Here is a 21,361-nt window from a genome sequence, read left to right on the forward strand (position 1 = left end):
AATTTGTTCTTCCTTTTTCGATTTCTCCCTAATCCCCACAACAAACACACTATATCCATTTTCACACAGAATTGGCCAAATTTGTATGTGACTTGTAATCGTAGATTAAAATAAATAATAATAACAATAATAATAATAAATCACAATTAGACCGAGGCATTTTTCTATTTGTTAGAGGTGAGACCGAGAGCCCCAGAAACTGTAAGACTTCCTTAGCAAAGGTCCTTCCTATCCTGTACAGATCTGCACCATGAACACCCATTACAAGTTTTTATGAGTAACCAGTGTACAAGATACCCTGTGTTCCTACTTACATTATAAAGTCAACATGTCAGTACTTAACCTTTCTTTTCTACAAAGGTGCATTCTGCTCTAACCCAAAGAAGGTGCCTGAAGCCTACTAGTTCAACTGGGCATGCTCAGTCGCCAGGCAGATTATTTTTTTCTTTTCTTTTTTTCCCAGTGAAGTAGAAACTACAACTGCGCGTACTGGGTGAGCGGGGGTGGGCGTGCCCTCGTGGAATTTAGAACGTTCCCTCAGCCAATGGGGCCTCGCGACCGGCTGGCGGGGCTCGCCATTGGGGGACCAGGATGCGAGCGAGTGGAGCGCCGGGGGAGGAAGCGGAGGTGCAGGTCGGAGAGGCCGGGCTAGCCGAGCCCATTGCAGGAGCAGCTGCAGCAGCTAGGCAACATCCAGCGGCGTGCCAGGCGGCCCAGCCCGTTGCTTTACTTTTTGCTGCACCAACGTAGTCATTATGCCGAAGAGAAAGGTAAGTCCTGCTGAAAAAAATTGCCCGCAGGCCCTCGAGTGTGCTCGGAGCAAGCCCCCGGCGTTGGCGATGGACGTAGCGATGCGCCTAGTAACTCAGGCACCGGGCACCGCTGCTGCCCGCTCCTTTTGCAGATGCCTGTTGCAGACCTCGCTGTTCCCGCACCGAGCTCCGAGTGTTACTTTCCCTCCGAGGTCGTGTTCTCCCCTCTCCATCAACTCCTGGCTGGAATGGTTTCCACCTCTTGTCAGCAGCAGCCAGGGCGAGTGTCCATCCCCCTCGCAGGAGTTTCCTCTTGGCAAACTCCAGGTTGTTCTCAGGGTGGAGGGAAAACAACTGGAAGAGTCTCCCAGGTCAGGGAAATCAAAAACGGTGGGAAGAGTCTGAGGAGCCAGGCGGGGTCAGGAGTGTCCCCCGGGCCATGCCCAGTGCGAGCGATGCGGGCGGAAGGCCGGGAGAGGGAAAGCCATGTTTCTCTACGCCAGCCCTGCTGCGCCGTGGACCCGTATGTACCCACTCCGGTGTCGGTGTCAATCACCGGCCGCGAGGGCGGGCGGGGCAGTGCGCAGCGCGGGGTAGGCGGCGAGGAAGGGGGCTGATGCCAAGCACACCGACCCTGGCCAAGGTCAGGGGCCACCAAGCGCTGACCGCTATCCCATCCACCACACCACGCTTGGACAGGCCGGGAACCGGGGTCATTTTAGTGTCTTTTCTGCCGCTTGTGGGTTGTGTCCCCTTCCGCGGAGGGACATCACAAGCCACACGTGGGGTCACACAGCTTCTCAGGGTGGGGCTTCGACTTGTCATTGGACTGGTAAAGGAAGGGCAGATTTTTTTAACCCCTCCCTGAGAGAACCGGTGTGTGAGAACTGATTCCTAAAAAAAAAAAAAGAAAGAAAAGAAAAGAAAAAAAACAAAAGAAAACAAACAAACAAAAAACCTGCCCCAATGCCACCTGCCCAAAGGATCTAAGTCAACCAGTGTGGCCATTAAAGTTGGAACTTGATAATGCCCTGCTTTCCCCCAAGACTGCAATGATTTGTGTGAGTGGCTGCATTATTTAAAACTATCGAAGCCTGAAATTTTGGAAGGTTTTGCTTTCTTATATATTGTCACTGGAATTTGATTGTAAACGCTTCCACTCCTTTCAAATTTATTTTTGTTACATTCATTTATTTTGTGTGTGCTGGGGATGCACTGGCTCCCATATGACAGTAGTAGATTCTCTTCTGCCATGTGGCTTGTGGGTTGTGGGAATCGACAGCAAGAGTCTTTACTCCTTGAGCCATTTCCCCAAGCCCAGGCATCTCCATTCTTTAAAAGAAAACCAATCATATTAATTAGAAGGTCTTTCTTCAAGTTTAATGAGAACCTACCCTGTGTCTCATGCTGGGTGGAGTCCGGTGTGCATTATCTCATTGAATCCTCCTAACCACACAACTATTTTCGACTCATTGAGCAGGGTCTGAAGCTGGATTGCCCAACATTTCATTAGCCATTGGTTTATAGTGGAACTGCCATCCATGCAAAGGTATTATTGGCCACCATGGACAATTCTTCTCTTCATTTAGAGATGGGTAGGGGCCAGGAGAGTTTAGGAAATCTAGAGCCTGTAGGTGAAGAAGCTCGTGGCATGCTAAGAGTAGGAGCTCTTGAGTCTCGTTGTTCAAGCTTCATTTGATGGCAGCATTGTTTTTCCAGCACTGTTGTACTAGAATGATGTCACTGTTTGCAGCCTTTTATCTGAGGTTAGTGACGAGCTGGGAATTCTAGCAGAATCAGAGGAACTAATTATCGAGACATGAGTTACAGAGGGAGTTGAGGCTAACTCTTTTCCTGGGGATTACTAACACGTTTGGTAAGCAGCAGGTCACATACACCCTTTATGAATAATGGCTCCTGGTTTGGGGGAACTTTTCCTTGATCAGGGGCCACTGCTGGTGAAACCGTCGCTCATATTTTCTGACACTATCCATCTCTAAAGGAAAAGGGAAGAAAAGAATGGAGAAGAAACTGGCTTTGTGTTTTACATCTTTGAAAGGCAGGAACCTTTATGGAGTTAGCTAGTACTCAGTTCTTCAACTAGGGGCAAACGGGGTCCTTGATTAACAAGTCTTTTTAATGCTATCTGGAGGCCAAACACCTGATTTGCTACCTGAGCAGGAGCAGCCACAGATCACATGACTGTGCTAACCATCCCACCTAGTCATCAAGCCTTAGTGGAGTCTTGGAGTTCCTTGGAACTGACATTAGAAACCATTGTCCCCAGGTGAAGTCTGCACAGCTGTGCAAGAAAGGGACTAGAGACAAGCCATGCATAGGCCTTAGAGGTCTATAAAGCCAGGTGATTGCTGAAGGATTTGCATACTATAATCACCATATTTCCTTGTCTAAAGAACTACCTATTCTGCTTTGTAAATTAAATTGTGTCTGCATACACAGGCAGATGTGCACACACACACACACACACATGCAGATGTGCGCGCACACACACACATGTCACATGGGTGGGAGTGAGAGCCCAAAGTTGGCTACCTACCTCTATTCCTTTCAGTCTTTGACTGAGCCTCAACCTCGTTGATTTGGCTAGACTGACTCTCACTACCTCTCCAGCACTAGAACTATGCACATGCAGGCATCTGACTTTTATGTGTGTGCTGGGAATAAAACCCATGCTTGAGGGGCAGGCACTTGGCTCACTGAGCCATCTTCCCAACATGGTGATCAGGTTTAGAAGTCCCACATCATATTTTCCTTGCCATCTCTGCCCCATGTTTCACTGTTTCATAGAGATGTTACTTAGCAGACTTCTACATCCTGCAGATCAAAAAGTAGTACTAAAGTCAGTGAAAACATCTGAAGACCTCGCACTGTCTAAATATTGTAGGGACACGGTTTGTTCTCCAAGAGCTTATTTTTAATTCAATGAAGTGATAGGATTAGCAGACAGAAAAAGAGTTAACTGACATTTGGGCTTATAGAGGTTACAGAATGTGCTGTTCAGATTGAAAGACCAAGGATAGATAAAAAAGACTGGTTGAATTTGGGCTGGTTGGTCTTGAAAGTGTAGGTAGGACTCAAGGTAAAATTCAGCATCATTTTCTGTTAGCAGGCATTTGGCTGCCTCTTATTATTATACCCTAACACAATTAGCCCTCAGCTATACAACTTCAAGGCCACAATAGCATCTATATTATTATAAACTATTCTTAAGATACTTCTTTGTAAGTTTTACACACACACACGTTTATTAGTGGCAGTAAACCAATTTTTAAATGACCGCAATTTATTTTGATTTAAGCAGTGCAACCCTTAACACTGTAATGTCTTTCTAATATTTAAATGAAGTTAAATATTTCTAAGATTTAAATTTAATAATTTAAATTATTAAATTATAATTGTATATTAAATTATACAATTATATCATTGTATAATAGTATTGTATTATACAATGGATGGTGAGTGAGCAAACTCTCATGGACTCAGGTGGTGGTGGGACAATGACTGACTGAGTTCTAGACTGTTCTGCCCTGACAGCCACAAATGCCAGCAGAGGTCATGTTGTGATCTCATGTTCTATACAGAAGTGTTACCAGCAAGGCCAGGATTCAGTCCTGGCCTGGTCAACGAGCCCATTTTCACATCCTTGTCTTCCACATCATGCCAGAAGTTGTCTAGTACAATATTGTCCACAAAGTGGACCTGGTGTGCACAGTGATCTCTTTCCAGAAAGGAAAGTCTGTCTATTCCTCACCATATCAGCTGTAGGAGTTCCCCGGTGGCATTTTTCAGGTCACTTATGTGTATTATCGTATCATCTGCAAATAATGGCACTTTGACTTCTTTCTTTTCAATTTGTAGCTCCTTGATCTCTTTTAGTTGTTTTATTGCTCTAGCTAGGACTTCATGTACTATATTGAATAGTTATAGAGAGAGTGAACAACTTTGTTTTGTTCCTGATTTTGGTAAAATTGCTTTGAGTTTCTCCCCATTTATTTTGATGTTAGCTATAGGCTTGCTGTAGATTATCTTTATTATGTTCATGTTTGTCTCTTGTATCCCTACTCTCTCTGAGACTTTTGTCATGAATAGGTGCTGGATTTTGTCAAAGACCTTTTCTGCATCTAATGAGATGATCTTGTGGTTTGTGTCTTTCAGTTTGTTTATATGGTAGATTGTATTTATTGATTTTTTGTATGTTGTATACATATCCCTGTATTTCTGAGATAAAGCCTACTTGATCATGAATGGTCTTTTTGATATGTTCTTGGATTTGGTTTGCAAGTATTTTGTTGAGTATTATTGCATCTATGTTCATAGGGGAAACTGGTCTGCAATTCTCTTTGTTGAGTCTTTTTGTGGTTTGGACATCAGAGTAACTGTGGCCTCATAAAATGAATTGGGTAATCTTCCTTCTGTTTCTATTTTGTGGAATAATTTGAGGAGTATTGATGTTAACTCTTCTTTAAAAGTCTGACAGAACTCTGTGCTAAAACCAACTGGTACCAGACTTTTTTGATTGGAGAGTTGTATGTAATGACTGTTTCTGTTTCACTAGGGGTTATATGTCTGTTTAAATTGTTCATCTGATCTTGATTTGACTTTGGTAAAATTGAGAAAATTATCAATTTCTTTTAAATTTCCAATTTTGTGGAGTACTGGTTTTTAAAGTATGTCTTTATGATTCTCTGTATTTCCTCGGTGTCTGTTGTTATGTCCTCCTATTTGTTTCTGATTTTATTAATTTGGATATTTTGTTAGTTTGGAAAAGAATTTGTCTCTTTTGTTGATTTTCTCAGAGAACCACTCTTTGTTTCACTGATTCTTTGTAGTGTCTTCTTTGTTTCTATTTTATTGGTTTCAGCCCTCAGTTTGGTTATTTCTTGCCATCTACTTCTCTTGGGTGAGCTTGCTTCTTTTGGTTCTAGAGCTTTTAGGTGTCCTACTATGAGATCTCTCCAAATGTGTGTGTGTGTGTGTGTGTGTGTGTGTGTGTGTGTAAGCATTTAGCTCTATGAATGACTTTCATTGTGTCCCCTAAATTTGGGTATGCAGTGTATTCATTTTCATTGAATTCTAGAAAGTCTTTAATTTGTTTCTTATTTCTGTCTTGACCCATTTTTCATTCAGTAGACAGTTATTCCTTTACAATGCATTTGTAAGCTTTTTGTTGTTGTTTATATACTGTTTTTTGTTTTAGTTTTGTTTTTGAGACAGGGTTTCTCTGTGTAGCTTTATAGCCTGTTCTGGAACTTGCTCTGTAGACCAGACTAGCCTTGAACTCACAGAGAGCCGACTGTCTCTGCCTCCCAAATGATGGGACCAAAGGTGTGTGCCACCACTGCCCAATGATTTCCACTTTAATTCTTGGTGGTCTGGTAGAATAAAGTGGGTTATTTCAATTTTCTTGTATCTATTGAGATTTGCTTTGTATCCAAGTATGTAGTCAGTTTTGGAGAAAGTGCTAAAAAGAATGTATAGTCTTTTGTGTTTGGGTGAAATGCTCGATAAATATCTATTAAGTTCATTTGTTTTATGATGTCTGTAGGCTCCAGTATTTCTCTGTCTAGTTTTTGTCTGGATGACCTGTTGGTTGGTGAAACTGGGGTATTGAAGTCTCCCACTATCAGTGTGTAAGGGTCAATATGCTATTTTCTCTATTTCTTTTACAAAAGTGGGTGCCCTTGTAATTGGGGCATAGAGGTTAAGAATTGTAATGTCATCTTAGTGGATTTTTTCCTTTGATGAGTATGAAGTGTCCTTCCTCATCTCTTTTGATTAGTTTTGGTTTGAAGTCTATTTTACTAGATATTAAAATGGCTATACCAGCTTGCCTCTTAGGTTCATTTGCTTGGAATACTTTTTTTTTTTTTTTTAAGAATCTATTCAGGCTCTTCTGGCTTTTAGAGTCTCTATTGAGAAGTGGGGTGTAATTCTGATCAGTCTGCCTTTATATGTTCCTTGCTCTTTTCCCCTTGCAGCTCTTAGTATTCTTTCTCTGTTTTGTAGGCTTAGTGTTTTGATTGTTATGTGGTAGAGAACTTTCTTTTCTGGTCCAATTTGTTTGTTATTCTGTATGCTTCTTATACCTTATAAGCATGTCCTTTTTTAGGTTAGGAAAATTTTCTTATGATTTTGTTGAAAATATTATCTAGGCTTTTGAACTGGAATTCTCCTCTATTCCTAATACTTTTAGGCTTGGTCTTTTCATTAGTGTTTCAGATTTCCTGGATGTTTTGTGTCAGGAATTCTTTAGATTTAACATTTTCTTTAACCAATGGTATCCATTTCTTTTATTGTATCTTCAGTGCCTGAGATTCTCTCTTCCATCTCTTGTATTCTCTTGGTGATGCTTACATTTGTAGTTCCGATTTGTTTACCTAGGTTTTCCATTTCCAGAATTCCCCCTGTTTGTGTTTTGTTTATTGCTTCTATTTCCATTTTCAGGTCTTGAATAGTTTTATTCATTTTCTTTAACTGTTTGTTTGTTTCTTGGCTTTCTTTAAGGGATTTATTCATTTCCTCCCATTATTTGTGTTTTCTTGGCTTTCTTCAAGGGATTTATTCATTTTATCAAGTTATTCATTTATGCTTTTCTGTATTTCTTTAAGGGATTTATTCATTTCCTCTTTAAGTACTTCCATCCTCTTCATATAGTTGATTTTAAGGTCTTTTTTCTTGCGCTTCAGCTTTGTTGGACTATTCAGGGCCTGCTGTGATAGGATAGGTGGGCTCTAGTGGAGACATCTTGCCTTGGCTGTTACTGATTGTGTTCTGAGGCTGGCATCTAGGCATCTGGTCTTGGGGTGATTCTAGGTCTCAGTGCTGATTGCTGGGTTTTTCTCTGTTGGGGGGGTGGATTTCCAGAGAATGTGGTGGTTGTATGTTGCGATTTTCCTGGCCTGCTAGACTGGTGTGTTCACAAGGGATGCCTGCTGGTGTTTGGGGCTAGGATGCAAGAATGAGTGGGGTGAGGAGGTCAGGAGGTGATGGTCTGTGGGACCACATGAGGTATGGGCAAGGAGGAAGGGAGGCTGCAGCTGCTATTCTCTTGTGGAACTATGGATGACCCTAAGCACTGAGTCTGGGTGAAGAAAGAAAAGTGGAGAAGATCTGCCCATCCATCGTTAGGGCAGCTTACCTGGTCTTTTGGAAGGCACAGCTTGTGGTTGAGCAGTGGGTGTCCACCCAAGTTGAGGACTGGGATGAAGTCCGGGGGAATCAGTAGGGTGTGGTTTGTGGAATCCACAGAAGGTGTGTGGTGAGGGCTGCAGCTGGCATTCTGTTGAAATACTAGGGTTGACCCTCAGAGAACTGGGTCCGAGGGAACAGAGAGCTATTAAAATTTGAGGTTTTAATTTGAGGGTTTTTTTTTTTTGGTTTTTTGAGGTTTTTTTTCCCCCTTTAATGGAAGGGCCCAATAGCATTGGACCTGGAATGAGAGAGGCATAATTAACAGTACTCAAGGTTTCAAAGTGTGTATTTCAAAAGACTGTCCCTTATTATAACAACAAAGATGGAGACTATAGATGAATATGTTGATAAATTTGTCTACATATGGATAAATATTTCAATGTGGGAAAATTACTAAAAATTTAAAATTTGTGAATAAAAAAAAAGGAAAATTATCTGTACCAAGTAGCACTGAAAGGAAGAGGTTTGCTATCTTGAAGAGAGTGTCTCACATGTCTTTATAGAGATGATAAGTATTGTTATAGGAAAAACATGCTCAAATAAAAGTAGTCACTCTGAGGGCTGTAACAGCTCTTGCAGAGAACCTGAGTTCAGTTCCTAGCACCAATGTCTGGCAGCTCACAACCACCTGTAATTCCATCTCCGGGGAATCTGCTGCCTTCTTCTGGCCTCTATGGGCATCTGCATGTAACATGCACACACACACACACACACACACACACACACACACACACACAGTTTAAAAAATAAGTAAGTCGCTAAAAATATTTACATGTACTAGAAATCAGAGGTATGTATATGTTTGTAATTGACAAGATGTGGTTTTCTTTAAATGATCAGACTAAAAGAAGCAAGATTCCCTCCTGATAAAGCATTACAGATCCCTTATACAAAGATTTATTGAAATTGGCTTCCTTCCCATTCATCTGGAGGGCACAACTCAGTGACTTTTCAGTGAATTGCACAGCCAAGCAACCATTCCCACTATCCAGTTTCGAAGCTCAAAAAGATACCCTACAAAAAAGCATGCTAACTCCCACCGTCACTGGGCTGCTCTTTTTTCTTCCTATAGTTAACTTTTCTGGAAATTTCATATAAAAGAAACTTACAGTTTATAGTGTTTTGTTTCTGACTTGTGTCATATTTTTGAGGTTCCTATATGTGGTAGTATGTGCCACGCTCCATTGCTTTATTGTCTATTCATACTCCACTGTATGGATCTACTGCCTTCTTGCTCATCTCTTCAAAAGGTGAAAAGCATTCAGATTGTCTCAACTTTTGTCCACTATAGATAATTCTGCATATATTTGTGTATAAGTCATTGCATGGATACATAATTTTTTATCATAATTTTTTATCTTGGTATTATTTCAGAGAGTGGAAATGGAGTGTTCTTTTGCACACATACTTTGTACTATGCAGGTGTTTGCTTATGAATTTTAACTTAAAGCCTCATGAGCTTTAACTTACATTTCTATAGCCAGTGATGATGACCATCTATTCATGTGTGTGTGTGTGTGTGTTTTCCTGGAGTGCCTCAGATCAAAACCAGGGTCTTGCATATCTCATGTTCTGCTTCTGAGCAGCAAAGCCTGTTCAGATGTTTTCGTCCATTCTTAAATTGGGTTGTGTCTCAGTTTGCTGTAGTAATAGGGGCGGCGGGGCTGCGTCCCCAGCACCCCAGCTGCCTACTCGGCTAGCTTATGCCCCAAAATAATTACACAGACACTGTATTCTTTTAAGCACTGCTTGGCCCTTTAGCTCTAGCACTTACAGGCTAATTCTGATATCCCGATCAACCCATCTCTAATAATCTGTGAGAACCGGTCTTACCGGGAAGATTCTAGCCTAGTCCATCCTGGGTTGGAGCTTCATGCCGTGTGTCTGCCTGGGAGCAGGGCATGGCTCATCCCGGGAGCAGGGCATGGCGTCTCTCTCAGGCGTCTGCTCCCGAGAGGAGAGCTGTCGAGACTCTGACCTCACTTCCTCTTCCTCCCAGCATTTTGTTCTGTTTACTCCACCCACAGGGCCAAGCAGTTTCTTTATTGGCCAATGACCTTCCTCTATCAGTTTGCCTTTTATTTCTATACTAAAACCCATGACCAAAAGCAGCTGGGGGGGAGGGGGGTTATTTGGTTTTTAGGTCATAGTCCATCAGGAGAAGCCAAGACAGGAGCTCATGGCAGGACTGAAGAAGAGACCACTGAGGAATTACTGGCGTTCTTCCCACAGCTTACTTGCTTTTTAATACCCACATCAGTAATTAGTCAGTGTGGACTTGCCCCACAGACTTGTCTAGAAGCTAGTCTATGGAAGCGTCTTCTAACTTCAGGGTTCCTCTTCACATACGGCTCTAGATTGTGTCAGGTTGACACACACACGAGCTCAGGTTGTTTTTCATCATATAGACTTGTAAGAATTTTTATGTATTCAAGTTCAATTTTTGATTTGGTTTGGTTTTTTTTTTTTTTTTTTTTTTGCAGAGAGGGATTCTCTGTGTAATGTTGTGTGAGAGGGCCTGCTTTTGGTCCCAGTTGCCCTGGTCCCAGCGGCTCTGCTAGCTTACACCCGAAATAATCACACAGAAATTGTATTAATTAAATTACTGCCTGGTCCATTACCTCTAGCCTCTTAGTGGCTAACTCTCACATCTTGATTTCTAATAATCTGTATCGCCACTTGACTGTGGCTTACCAGCATGAGTCTAACCAGTGTCCGTCTCGGGCAGGAGAACCACGGCATCTGCCACACTGTCCTTCTTCCCAGAATTCTGTTCTGTCTTCCCTGCCTACCTGAGTTCCGCCCTGTCAACTAGGCCAAGGCAGTTTCCTTAATAACCAATGAAGCAACACAAATACAAAAGGACCTCCGACAGTGTAGCCCTGGCTATCCTGGAACTCTCTCCATAGACCAGGCTGACCTCAAACTCACAGGGAGCCTCCTGCATCTGCCTCCTGAGTGTTGGAATTAAAGGCATGTGCCACCACCGCATGGCTAAGAATTTTTATATATTCAAAATATAAGGTTTTTATCAGGTATGTGGTTCTTAGATATTTGCTACCACCTTAGGTTGTAAGGCTTGACAGTAGACACCTTTCCCAGGGAGCTGTCTGGCTAACCCTGCCCTGACAGACACCTTTCCCCTAGAGTTGTCTGGCGAACCTTGTCCTCTTTACTTTTTCAAGGTTGTTGTCTGTCACCTTGTATCTAAATCAACATGGTTATTTGATTATGTTTTCAAATTAACTTTGTTTTGAAATCCTTCTAATTTTATAGAGCCATGAAATCCCTTATTCCCCCATAGCACCGGATAGAGGTACTATATATGTTTCTTGAACAAGTGGATCAATTAATTGTTTTTAAGGGAGGAAAATAGATGAATTTAATTATTTCAGATGGGGGGGGCGGAAGATGCCTAATGGGATGCTTGTATTCATATTGTTTGCTGGCCGTGTGATTTGGTGCGGTTTACCTAGCCCCTTCTTGATGGAGGAAGGTCATTGGCTAATAAAGGAACTGCCTTGGCCCATTTTATTGGTTAGAAGATAGGTGGGAGGAGAAAACAGAACAGGATACTGGGAGGAAGAGGAAGTGAACTCAGAGTCTCGACAGCTCTCCTCTTGGGAGCAGATGCCTCAGGGAGACGCCATACTCCCAGCTCCCAGGCAGACATATGCCATGAGGCAAGCCGCCAGGTTAGACATGCTGAACCTTTCCCGGTAAGACCAGTGCTCACCGATTATTAGAGATGGGTTGATCGGGATAACAGAATTAGCCAGTAAGGGCTAGGGCTAAAGGGCCAACCAGTGTTTAAATGAATACAGTTTGTGTGTTGTTATTTCGGGCATAAGCTAGCTGAGCGAGCGGCTGGGGTGCTGGGGACGCAGCCCCGCCGCCCTTATTACTACACCTTCTTCCTTAGCATCTTTATCTGTATCATTTTCTAGGGCTCGGTTTCCTAGTGTGTAAGGCCAGGATAATAATCTATTCTGCCTCACTGGGAATTAATTGAGCTGGTGAGAGTACTTTGCTGGCATGGGGTGGGCAGTAATCACTGAAATGGTGGTAGTACTAGTATAGTGTCAGGATGGGGGGGACAGTCATCACTGAGATGCTGATAGTACTTAATATAGTCTCAGGATGGGGGGGGGCAGTTATCACTGAGATGGTGAGAGTACTTTGCTGGCATGAGGGGGGGCAGTCATCACTGAGATGGTGGTAGTACTAGTACAGTGTCAGGATGGGGGGGGACAGTCATCACTGAGATGCTGATAGTACTTAATACAGTATCAGGATGGGGGGGACAGTCATCACTGAGATGGTGAGAGTACTTAGTACAGTGTCAGGAGAGGGGACAGTTATCACTGAGATGGTGAGAGTACTTAGCTGGCATGGGGGGCAGTCATCACAGAGATGGTGAGAGTACTTAGTACAGTGTCAGGAGAGGGGACAGTTATCACTGAGATGGTGAGAGTACTTAGCTGGCATGGGGGGCAGTCATCACTGAGATGGTGAGAGTACTTAGTACAGTGTCAGGATGGGGGGAAGTCATCACTGAGATGGTAAGAGTACTTAGTACAGTGTCAGGAGGGGGGCCAGTTATCACTGAGATGGTAAGAGTACTTAGTACAGTGTCATGATGGGGGGAAGTCATCACTGAGATGGTAAGAGTACTTAGTACAGTGTCAGGAGGGGGGACAGTTATCACTGAGATGGTAAGAGTACTTAGTACAGTGTCAGGATGGGGGGACAGTTATCACTGAGATGGTGAGAGTACTTAGTACAGTGTCAGGATGGGGGGACAGTTATCACTGAGATGGTGAGAGTACTTAGTACAGTGTCAGGATGGGGGGACAGTTATCACTAAGATGGTGAGAGTACTTAGTACAGTGTCAGGAGGGGGGACAGTTATCACTGAGATGGTAAGAGTACTTAGGAGGGGGGACAGTTATCACTGAGATGGTAAGAGTACTTAGTACAGTGTCAGGAGGGGGGACAGTTATCACTAAGATGGTGAGAGTCCTTAGTACAGTGTCAGGATGGGGGACAGTTATCACTGAGATGGTAAGAGTACTTAGTACAGTGTCAGGAGGGGGGGCAGTTATCACTGAGATGGTAAGAGTACCTAGGAGGGGGGACAGTTATCACTGAGATGGTGGTAGTACTTAGTACAGTGTCAGGAGAGGGGACAGTTATCACTGAGATGGTAAGAGTACTTAGGAGGGGGGACAGTCATCACTGAGATGGTAAGAGTACTTAGTACAGTGTCAGGAGGGGGGGACAGTTATCACTGAGATGGTGAGAGTACTTAGTACAGTGTCGGGGGGACAGTTATCACTAAGATGGTGAGAGTACTTAGTGCAGTGTCAGGATGGGGGGACAGTTATCACTAAGATGGTGAGAGTACTTAGTACAGTGTCAGGATGGGGGGACAGTTATCACTGAGATGGTGAGAGTACTTAGTACAGTGTCAGGATGGGGGGAAAGTCATCACTGAGATGGTAAGAGTACTTAGTACAGTGTCAGGATGGGGGGACAGTCATCACTGAGATGGTGAGAGTACTTAGTACAGTGTCAGGATGGGGGGACAGTTATCACTGAGATGGTGAGAGTACTTAGTACAGTGTCAGGATGGGGGGACAGTCATCACTGAGATGGTAAGGGTACTTAGGAGGGGGGACAGTTATCACTGAGATGGTGAGAGTACTTAGTACAGTGTCAGGATGGGGGGAAAGTCATCACTGAGATGGTAAGAGTACTTAGTACAGTGTCAGGATGGGGGAACAGTCATCACTGAGATGGTGAGAGTACTTAGTACAGTGTCAGGATGGGGGGACAGTTATCACTGAGATGGTGAGAGTACTTAACACAGTGCTGGCATAGCCAGAAGAGTCAAACATGGGTATCATCAAAATGATGAAAATTTAATTATTAATAAAACCGTAATGAAATAATGGACATGTCATCAACCCCAGGCTTCCATTTTGGGGCGGGAGGGCCAAGCGGCAGCTGGAGTAGATAGGGAGCAAGTGGTTCTCTCATAGATGGCTGATTAACTGTAGTTAGTGGTGGATGTCCAATAACCAAATCACAAATGCCTGGGTCTAAGAACATACGCTTTAATCTTGGACTATGGTTGCCTTGTCTCACAAAAGAAAATTTCCAAAATATCTCTATATAATTAAGTTTATATTTAAATTTTTAATTTATAATTAAAAATCCCTTAGCAATCAATTAAATAACCCTCTCCCCTCTATATTTCTCTCTTAAAATGCTGTGTTTGTTGACACCAAAGTTAAGTAGGTTCTGCTTTGCTGTAGGATGCAGTTTGGCAATGGTGACTGAGATAAATGCCATCTAGACAGTCTGCTTTCACATTACCTAGTATGTTCAAATGTGCCGTTGGTCTCCTGAGTAATTTAAAAATCAGTGTTGAGTATAAACCAAATCAAAATGTTGAGTTCTTTTTTTTTCACCAGCTACTTATTTATTGCGCATTCCACTGTCTTGGAAGAGTTCAGTCCAATCTCTCTGTAGTTGATAGTGAAGGTGTTTATTGAGTCCCGGCCTCTTACAGCTTATAGGCATGCTCAGGAGCCTTGTAGGCGCATGCTTGGCCACACATGCAGCAAGTGGTGCATCCATTCAGAAATGGGGAAAGAGAAAAAACGATTTCTATCTTCAAAATGGGTTCCAACATTTATTATTTTAGGAGGAATTTATATCAGTAATTAACATGAGCATATGTATCACTGTTCAGATTTAAATAACTAACTAGCATTATTGGGTGTTATATGTCTAGTCGTTCTAGATTTGGGCTATGTGTTTTATGCTTTTTGGGCTCTTTAGTTGTGAAGCTGTGTTATTAGAATAAATACATAGAAGAGGTGCTGTACTGCAGTTTCATCAACAACACAAATGTTTACTGTCGCTGTGACATTCTGGGGACTTCTGTGAGTCAGGTCCTTTTCTTTCACATTGCTTTTGTAAACATAAACCCCTCAACCACTCAGTCAGGTCCTTTCATCTCCATTGAACACAGTGAAGCACCAGAGGCTGACATTTCCCCCAGGTCCTTGTGAACTGTGACTTCATTCCTACAGGTCTGGCTCCAGAGACTGTGACCTCAGCCACAGAAAGGGAGTATCAGGATTCAATGAAGTGAGGGTCTCATCTGGGTCCCACAGCTAGACAATGTGAGGACCAACATTTTAACCCAGAAATTGGAAATTTCTCACATCTGTTTATTTCCAATAACTTCAGCTTTTAAAATGAAAATGTACACTAAGGGGCCTAAAAATGAAATGAGAATTAAATTGCATAAATAATTTATTGCTTATTTGTTTGAAATATTATACTTACTAAATCCAGGCTGTTGCCATCACTTCTAGGGTTATCTCTGCCTGAGCGGAAGGCTTGCTCCAGAGTCCAGGCCTGAGCCTGGGGGAGAAAACACATCATCACTAAACCGAGATATTTCAGTAACTACTGGTCCATAAGTAGAGGCATACACAAGATAAACACACGCACACTTCCCCCACCAGTGTATTGCTTTCTTTGAATATGGAAAAATATAAGTTTTTATTTTCTCATATTCTACAGTAAACTGATTTTGTATGTCCAAGATACACTGCTTGTGCCTTAGTTTGTTATATGTAGCTAGGGAGATTTTTCTCTGTGGCTAGGAACATGAAAATAGACTTGATTACTTTACACTGGAGTCAGAGATTGCGGTATGAAGTAAAGCACCATTACTTAGATGTTGGATTTAGAAAATGGAAAGGTATTTTTAGTTTTAGAACGCACCAAATAATAGTGAAATAGATTAATCTCTATGAAAATCTGTTAGACCTAGATAGAACTGGATGGATTTTTATTCTAATTTTTCTGGATTACCATAGCAGTAGTAACAAACATAAATTTAAAAATAGACAAAGTAATATTGCTTTTGAATTATGTAATTAAATGACCACACATACACAAAGAAATACAAACTTTATACTGAAACGTGGTTTTTTTTTACCTTTTCTCTTTCCTTTTGAGGTGTAAGTTATACTTAAAAAATACTTTATTTTATTACTAATATTATTATGGGGAAATGCCACATCCTGTGTGTGGACCTCAGAGAACAATTTTATGTTGGTTCTCTCCACCTTTACATGGGCTCCGGAGATCAGATTTATATTCTCAGACTAGCCAGTTAAGCACCTTTACCCGTTGAGCCATCTTGCAGGTCCCAGCCCCTTGCTGCTGCTGCTGCTGCTGATGATGATGATGATGATGGTGGTGGTGGTGGTGGTGGTGGTGGTGGTGGTGGTGGTGGTGGTGATAATGATGATGATGGTGGTGATGATGATGCCTCTGTTTCTGCTTCTGCTTTTGTTGCTTTTTCTTCCTCCTCCTTTTCTTCCCTTTCTCCTCCCCCATCCTCCTCCTCCCACTCCTTCTTCTTCTTTGAAATCTTCATTTTTCACAATTATTTAAATTCTGTAGGGAACCATGAATACTAGACTTTGTTTCTCATTTATGTACTAATGGGGTTTAATTAAGATCTGAGGGGTAAGAAATCTGCTCACAACGGGAATCGTCTGTCCACGTGTCTTTAGTCTTCTCTGTATCCTTATTCTTCCTTGTTCTCCTGTTCTACATTTGTTCTTAGTTCTACATTGTTCTACACTGTTCATAGTTATACAAACATTCCCAGTCATATGTATCCTTAAAACCAGCAATTCCCCAGCCCTAGCAGGTTCCAGGACCAGAATTCTCTCGCCCCATAGGAAATCCAATAAGGGTTTTCACACTCACACACATGTAGACCCGTGGAAGTGGCTAGTACACATCCGGTGAACTTCTTAATGGAGAAAGTTAGTTAAGAAAGGAATTAAATCATCGGGGGATTCTTAGGGGGTAAGATTAGTGCACTACATTATTAGGTGATAGATAAAAAAGCTAAAAGATTTATTTTCAGTAAAATTATGAATAGGGAATGGATTGTTTTTTTTTTTTTTATAAATCAGCTAGCCACTACTTTTCTCCCAGCAAGCACAGAGGCTACCAGGTAATCAGGCAATGTACATAGTCAGGGAGAAGCTGATGGTTCTTGATCAGATAGCACACCAGATGCTGCAGATTCTACGGGTCTAGGTCTGGAGTTAGACTTACTGCTCTAAGCTAAAATCCAGGCCTCTAAATTATCAGCTCCAGGCTATGCTGTTATCAGCCATTCTGATCGTGGGTGTTGTGAGTCTTTCTCTGGGTTGTAGTTAATTATCCCTTCTGCTGTCCTTGAGAGTCCTGAACTAAAGTCATCAGTGAAAGTGAGCGTCAGGAGTTAAAAATCTTTGAAGTGGGGTAAAACCCGAGCAGCAGCTTGGGCGGGTAGTAATTCTATGTCCTTGGAGATCTGTGAATGTCTTAAATGGGATGTTTTTTGCCTAAACACTGACCCAATGCCTGCTGATAAGGATAATTGTAGGAAGGCAGATCTCTGCACTTACCTAAGAGAGAGGAACAAGGCCTGGGAGTGGGGAACTGTTCTAAACTAGGGAATTAATTCCCAAACACATAACAGAAAGGGAGTCCAGCTACAGTGAAAAATCTACAGCAAAGGATAGCTACTTTATCCACAAAGCAATAACGCGAAAAAGCCTTGCCTTTGGGTTTAGCCTTTACCAGATCCCTTGGTTCTGAGGAGTTGCTCTTGAAAAGATGGCTGAGCAATTACTGTGTAATGTTGCAGCTTGTGGCAATACTAAAGACTTGAGGTGATCAGAATGTTTTAGAGGTGGCCTCTGGAGGAGCAGGGCAACATCCCCATGTAATGCCAGCACTCTGGCAGCAGATGCCTGAGACTACCAAGCTCAAGATGTGTAGGGTGTCATTGAAACAATAGCTCACAAAACAACAACAAAGCTCCCAACAAAACCCTTCTTTCCTCTCCAGCTCTGTGTGTGCGCAATATGTAGAGTTTTTAAACCATATGTTGCAGTCTGGTTTTGCTTTATTACCTCCTAACAGTACATTTAATTTTATAATTCTCGTTTAGCAATCATGTATAGATTTCATCATAGTTAACTGATATTTTTTTTAAAAAACAAATAGAAGGTCATAATTGTTTGCTATTTTCTAGGAGTTGGTTCATGTCTGGGCAAAGGAGAAAATAGAATTAACTATCTAGTAACATCTCTGAGAGCCCTGGTGTAAGTGTTGAAAGATTGCCACTCTACCTGGACAAGGCTGCTTGACCTCTTGGAACCGTTAGTCAGCTTTAAGATGGAAATAGTGAGGCTGCCCCTGTTTGGTTGGCAATGCTGAGAGGATCAAACTCAACAACAGAGCAAAAGCATATCAGAGCTGTAAAGTGCTCTAAAATGACAGAGCCGTGCTAGGGGTGTGGCTTAGTCAGCAGAGTGCTTACCTGGTATGCATGAAGCCCTGTGTTCAATCCCCAGCACTACATAAACTAGACACAGTGGCACACGTCTGTAATCCCAGCACTCTGGAAGTGGGGGTACAAGGATTAAAAGTTTAATGTCATCCTCAGCTACATAGGAGTTCAAGGCCAGCTTGCAATACAGGAGAGCCTACCTCAAAAACAAACAAACCAACTAAAAACAAACAAACAAACAAAAAGGGATGATTTACTGCCTTTTCTTTAGCTAGCATAGTGAGGTTTTAAAAAAGAAAAAGTTATTATCTATATATATGATCATTAATCTGAGCATTTGGAAGGTGGACCTAGGAGCATCAGTAGTTCAAGGCCAGACTTGCAATACTGTGAGTTCAAAGCCAGCCTGAGAGTCTCAAACAAAAACATGAACACCTCAACAGCTATGCTTTATTGGGGTACTGTTTGTTGTTATCTCAAGAAGCTGTGCCTGGAGGGCAGATGGAAATGTCTGTGATATATCACGTGTTCCTTGGTTAGGCTATATTTGAATTGTTTCCCTGAGAGCTCTTTGCTATCTGCATCCCAGGCCGGCAGCCATTTTGAATGCAGCTTCTTTGAACAATAAATATACTGTAGAGAATATGTGACCTGAGTCAGTCCACTTGCATTTTGGTCCCAGCGCTTTGACTTACCAGCAAGACTCCCAAACAGAATCATCTTGAACAAGTCACTACTTGGCCTCTGGCATCAAAGTCTCATCTGTAACATGGCTGTAATACTGTTTCACCAGCCTCGTGAGACTGTGGTGAAAACCAAGCCATTTAATCATTGCTTTGGACTCCACCATCATCCTCTGCACTGCCGTCCTCATCTCTCCTGTGTGCTCAGTACCCCTGTAGTGTGTAGGACTTGTCTGCAGTGTAGCCAGCAAGTGAGCCGCTAAGTCAGGTCTCTCTTTGTTGTCCTAGTGAATAAATGCATATGCAGCATGAACGTGAGACAGCCTAGAATCCAGACTTCTAATTTAGGCAAGACCTTTCTCCATCCTCCTGTACACACAAAACTAGAAATAATCAGAAAGGGTAACCTTGGACAAAGAGACCACAGATGAAAAAGCTGTAGAATATTCTAAGTTATTCCTTTTGTATCGAGTTATATATCTTTTTTTTTTTTTTTTGATTTTTCGAGACAGGGTTTCTCTGTGGTTTTGGAGCCTGTCCTGGAACTAGCTCTTGTAGACCAGGCTGGTCTCGAACTCACAGACATCCGCCTGCCTCTGCCTCCCAAGTGCTGGGATTAAAGGCGTGCACCACCACCGCCTGGCGAGTTATATATCTTTAACCTCATGAAATTGACTATGCATACATGAAAAAGGTATTTGTTTCTTTTTGGTTATCATTCATGTTTTGTTATTTATAAAATATTTTTACCTTTCAAGAGAGCTTAGAAGATGGGTGTTTACTTTAGTTCATCCAGACTTCTGAACAGATGAACAGAGTTCTTTCTCAGCTACTTTGATCTTAACAGAACATTTGAGGAAGACATGCTATCCTGCTGTGACCTTAATCACTGTGGGTAGCTGAAGCACAGGCAGGGGAAGAGGTGGGTTTGATCATTAATGATGCGAATGTGGTCCCTCGGTTCCGAGTGTAGAGTATTTGGAAGGTGGACCTAGAAGCATAAGTATAGTTCAAGGCCAGACTTGCAATACCGTGAGTTCAAAGCGAGCCTGAGAGTCTCAAACAAAAACATGCTATGCTGTACAAAGCAGCCCAGTGCAGGCTGGGAAGATAGCTTTGTTATAAACTGCTTGCCCTGCAAGCACAAGACAGATTCCCCAGGACCCACGAAAACCTGGTGTTCCTATGGGGAGATGGAGGCAGAAGCCAGGCACAAGCAGACCATCTCAGACCAGGCAGAAGGCAAGGTTGTCCTTGAGGACAACCCCTGAGGTTGTCCCTTTGACTTTGATGTGTACCATGGCACATGTGCCCACATGCCCACACATACGACAGGTGTACATGCGCACACACTTACACACACATGAAGATTACAAATAAAATAAAAAGGAGTAAGGCTTGGGAGTGTCTCAAACTTGGAGCTACAGAAGGAACAAAAACAACCACAACAACGTTAAACATAAAGTCTTGTGGCTTTGAACAAAACTTCAGTGTATTTCATGTCATAGAAAATTATTTCAGTTTCAGGAATTTTCTTTTTACTTAAGAAATTTTTGTGCCAGTTTTATTGCTAGTACCCTCATTTGTGGGGGGAAATGGTCTGGTGTCAGTCTATGTAAGTGTTTGCTGAGGCGGACAGGGTGAGAAAGAGGCACCTGTCGGCCTTTCTCTTCGTCGCTTATTTCCATTTTAAAGCTCCAGAATGGCTTTCCACTGCATTCCAGTTCTATTGGCCCGATTTTCTCCCCGCGGTGAATTTAAGACAAAGAAAAGTGCAGGTTAATCTATAAAGAAAATTGGAATAATGAAATATTCTTTAAAGTATCGACCAGTACATTGGAGGAGCCGCCCAGTCTACTCAGTGGGTGAGGAGACGTGATTAGTAGCCTATTTCTATTCCGGGTCTCCTCTCAGCTTTAACCTATGGGTACAGACAGCCTAGGGGGAAATGGCTTGGCGCGTGAAGTGCTTGCTGCGCAAGCGTGAGGACCTGGGTTCTGGTCTTCAGCAGTCATGTAAAAAGCCAGTGCATGAGCACGGACTTGTAATCTCATAGCTGGGAGAAGCAGGAGGTGGTGCGGAGACCTCTCTAGCCATTTGATGAGCTCCAGGTTCAGTGAGAGAACTGGTCTCAAAAAATGAGGTGAGAGCAATACAGAAAGACACCTAACATCTATCTCCAGCTCTGTCGGTGCCTGTATGCGTGCACGCGCGCGCCACAGGTCCGGCAATCCCTAATAAGAATTCTTAGCCTTCCTCTTCTGTGTAGCTCATGACCCTGCACCAGGAAACAGATCTTATTCTCTGTGGCTTCTCGCCACAGCCTC

General features: G+C 42.6%; 1 protein-coding gene across 3 annotated transcripts in view; it reads left to right on the forward strand.

The window, feature by feature from the left end:
• Nucleotides 1-569: 569 nt before the first annotated feature.
• The window catches only part of Hmgn3 (high mobility group nucleosomal binding domain 3), a 44,157-nt gene continuing 23,365 nt past the window's right edge, over nucleotides 570-21,361 (forward strand). Inside the window, exon 1 of one of the 3 annotated variants that reach the window (XM_041679913.1) lies at nucleotides 570-770. In XM_041679913.1, coding sequence (XP_041535847.1) covers nucleotides 756-770 — 15 coding nt within the window. In that variant the 5' untranslated portion in view covers nucleotides 570-755. The remainder of the gene's footprint in view (nucleotides 771-21,361) is intronic. The other 2 variants (XM_041679914.1, XM_041679915.1) reach the window with 2 other exon arrangements.

Source organism: Microtus oregoni, unplaced genomic scaffold, assembly GCF_018167655.1.
Source record: "Microtus oregoni isolate MIOR12 unplaced genomic scaffold, Mior012 000032F_ref0000030, whole genome shotgun sequence".
NCBI classification, from domain to species: Eukaryota; Metazoa; Chordata; class Mammalia; order Rodentia; family Cricetidae; genus Microtus; species Microtus oregoni.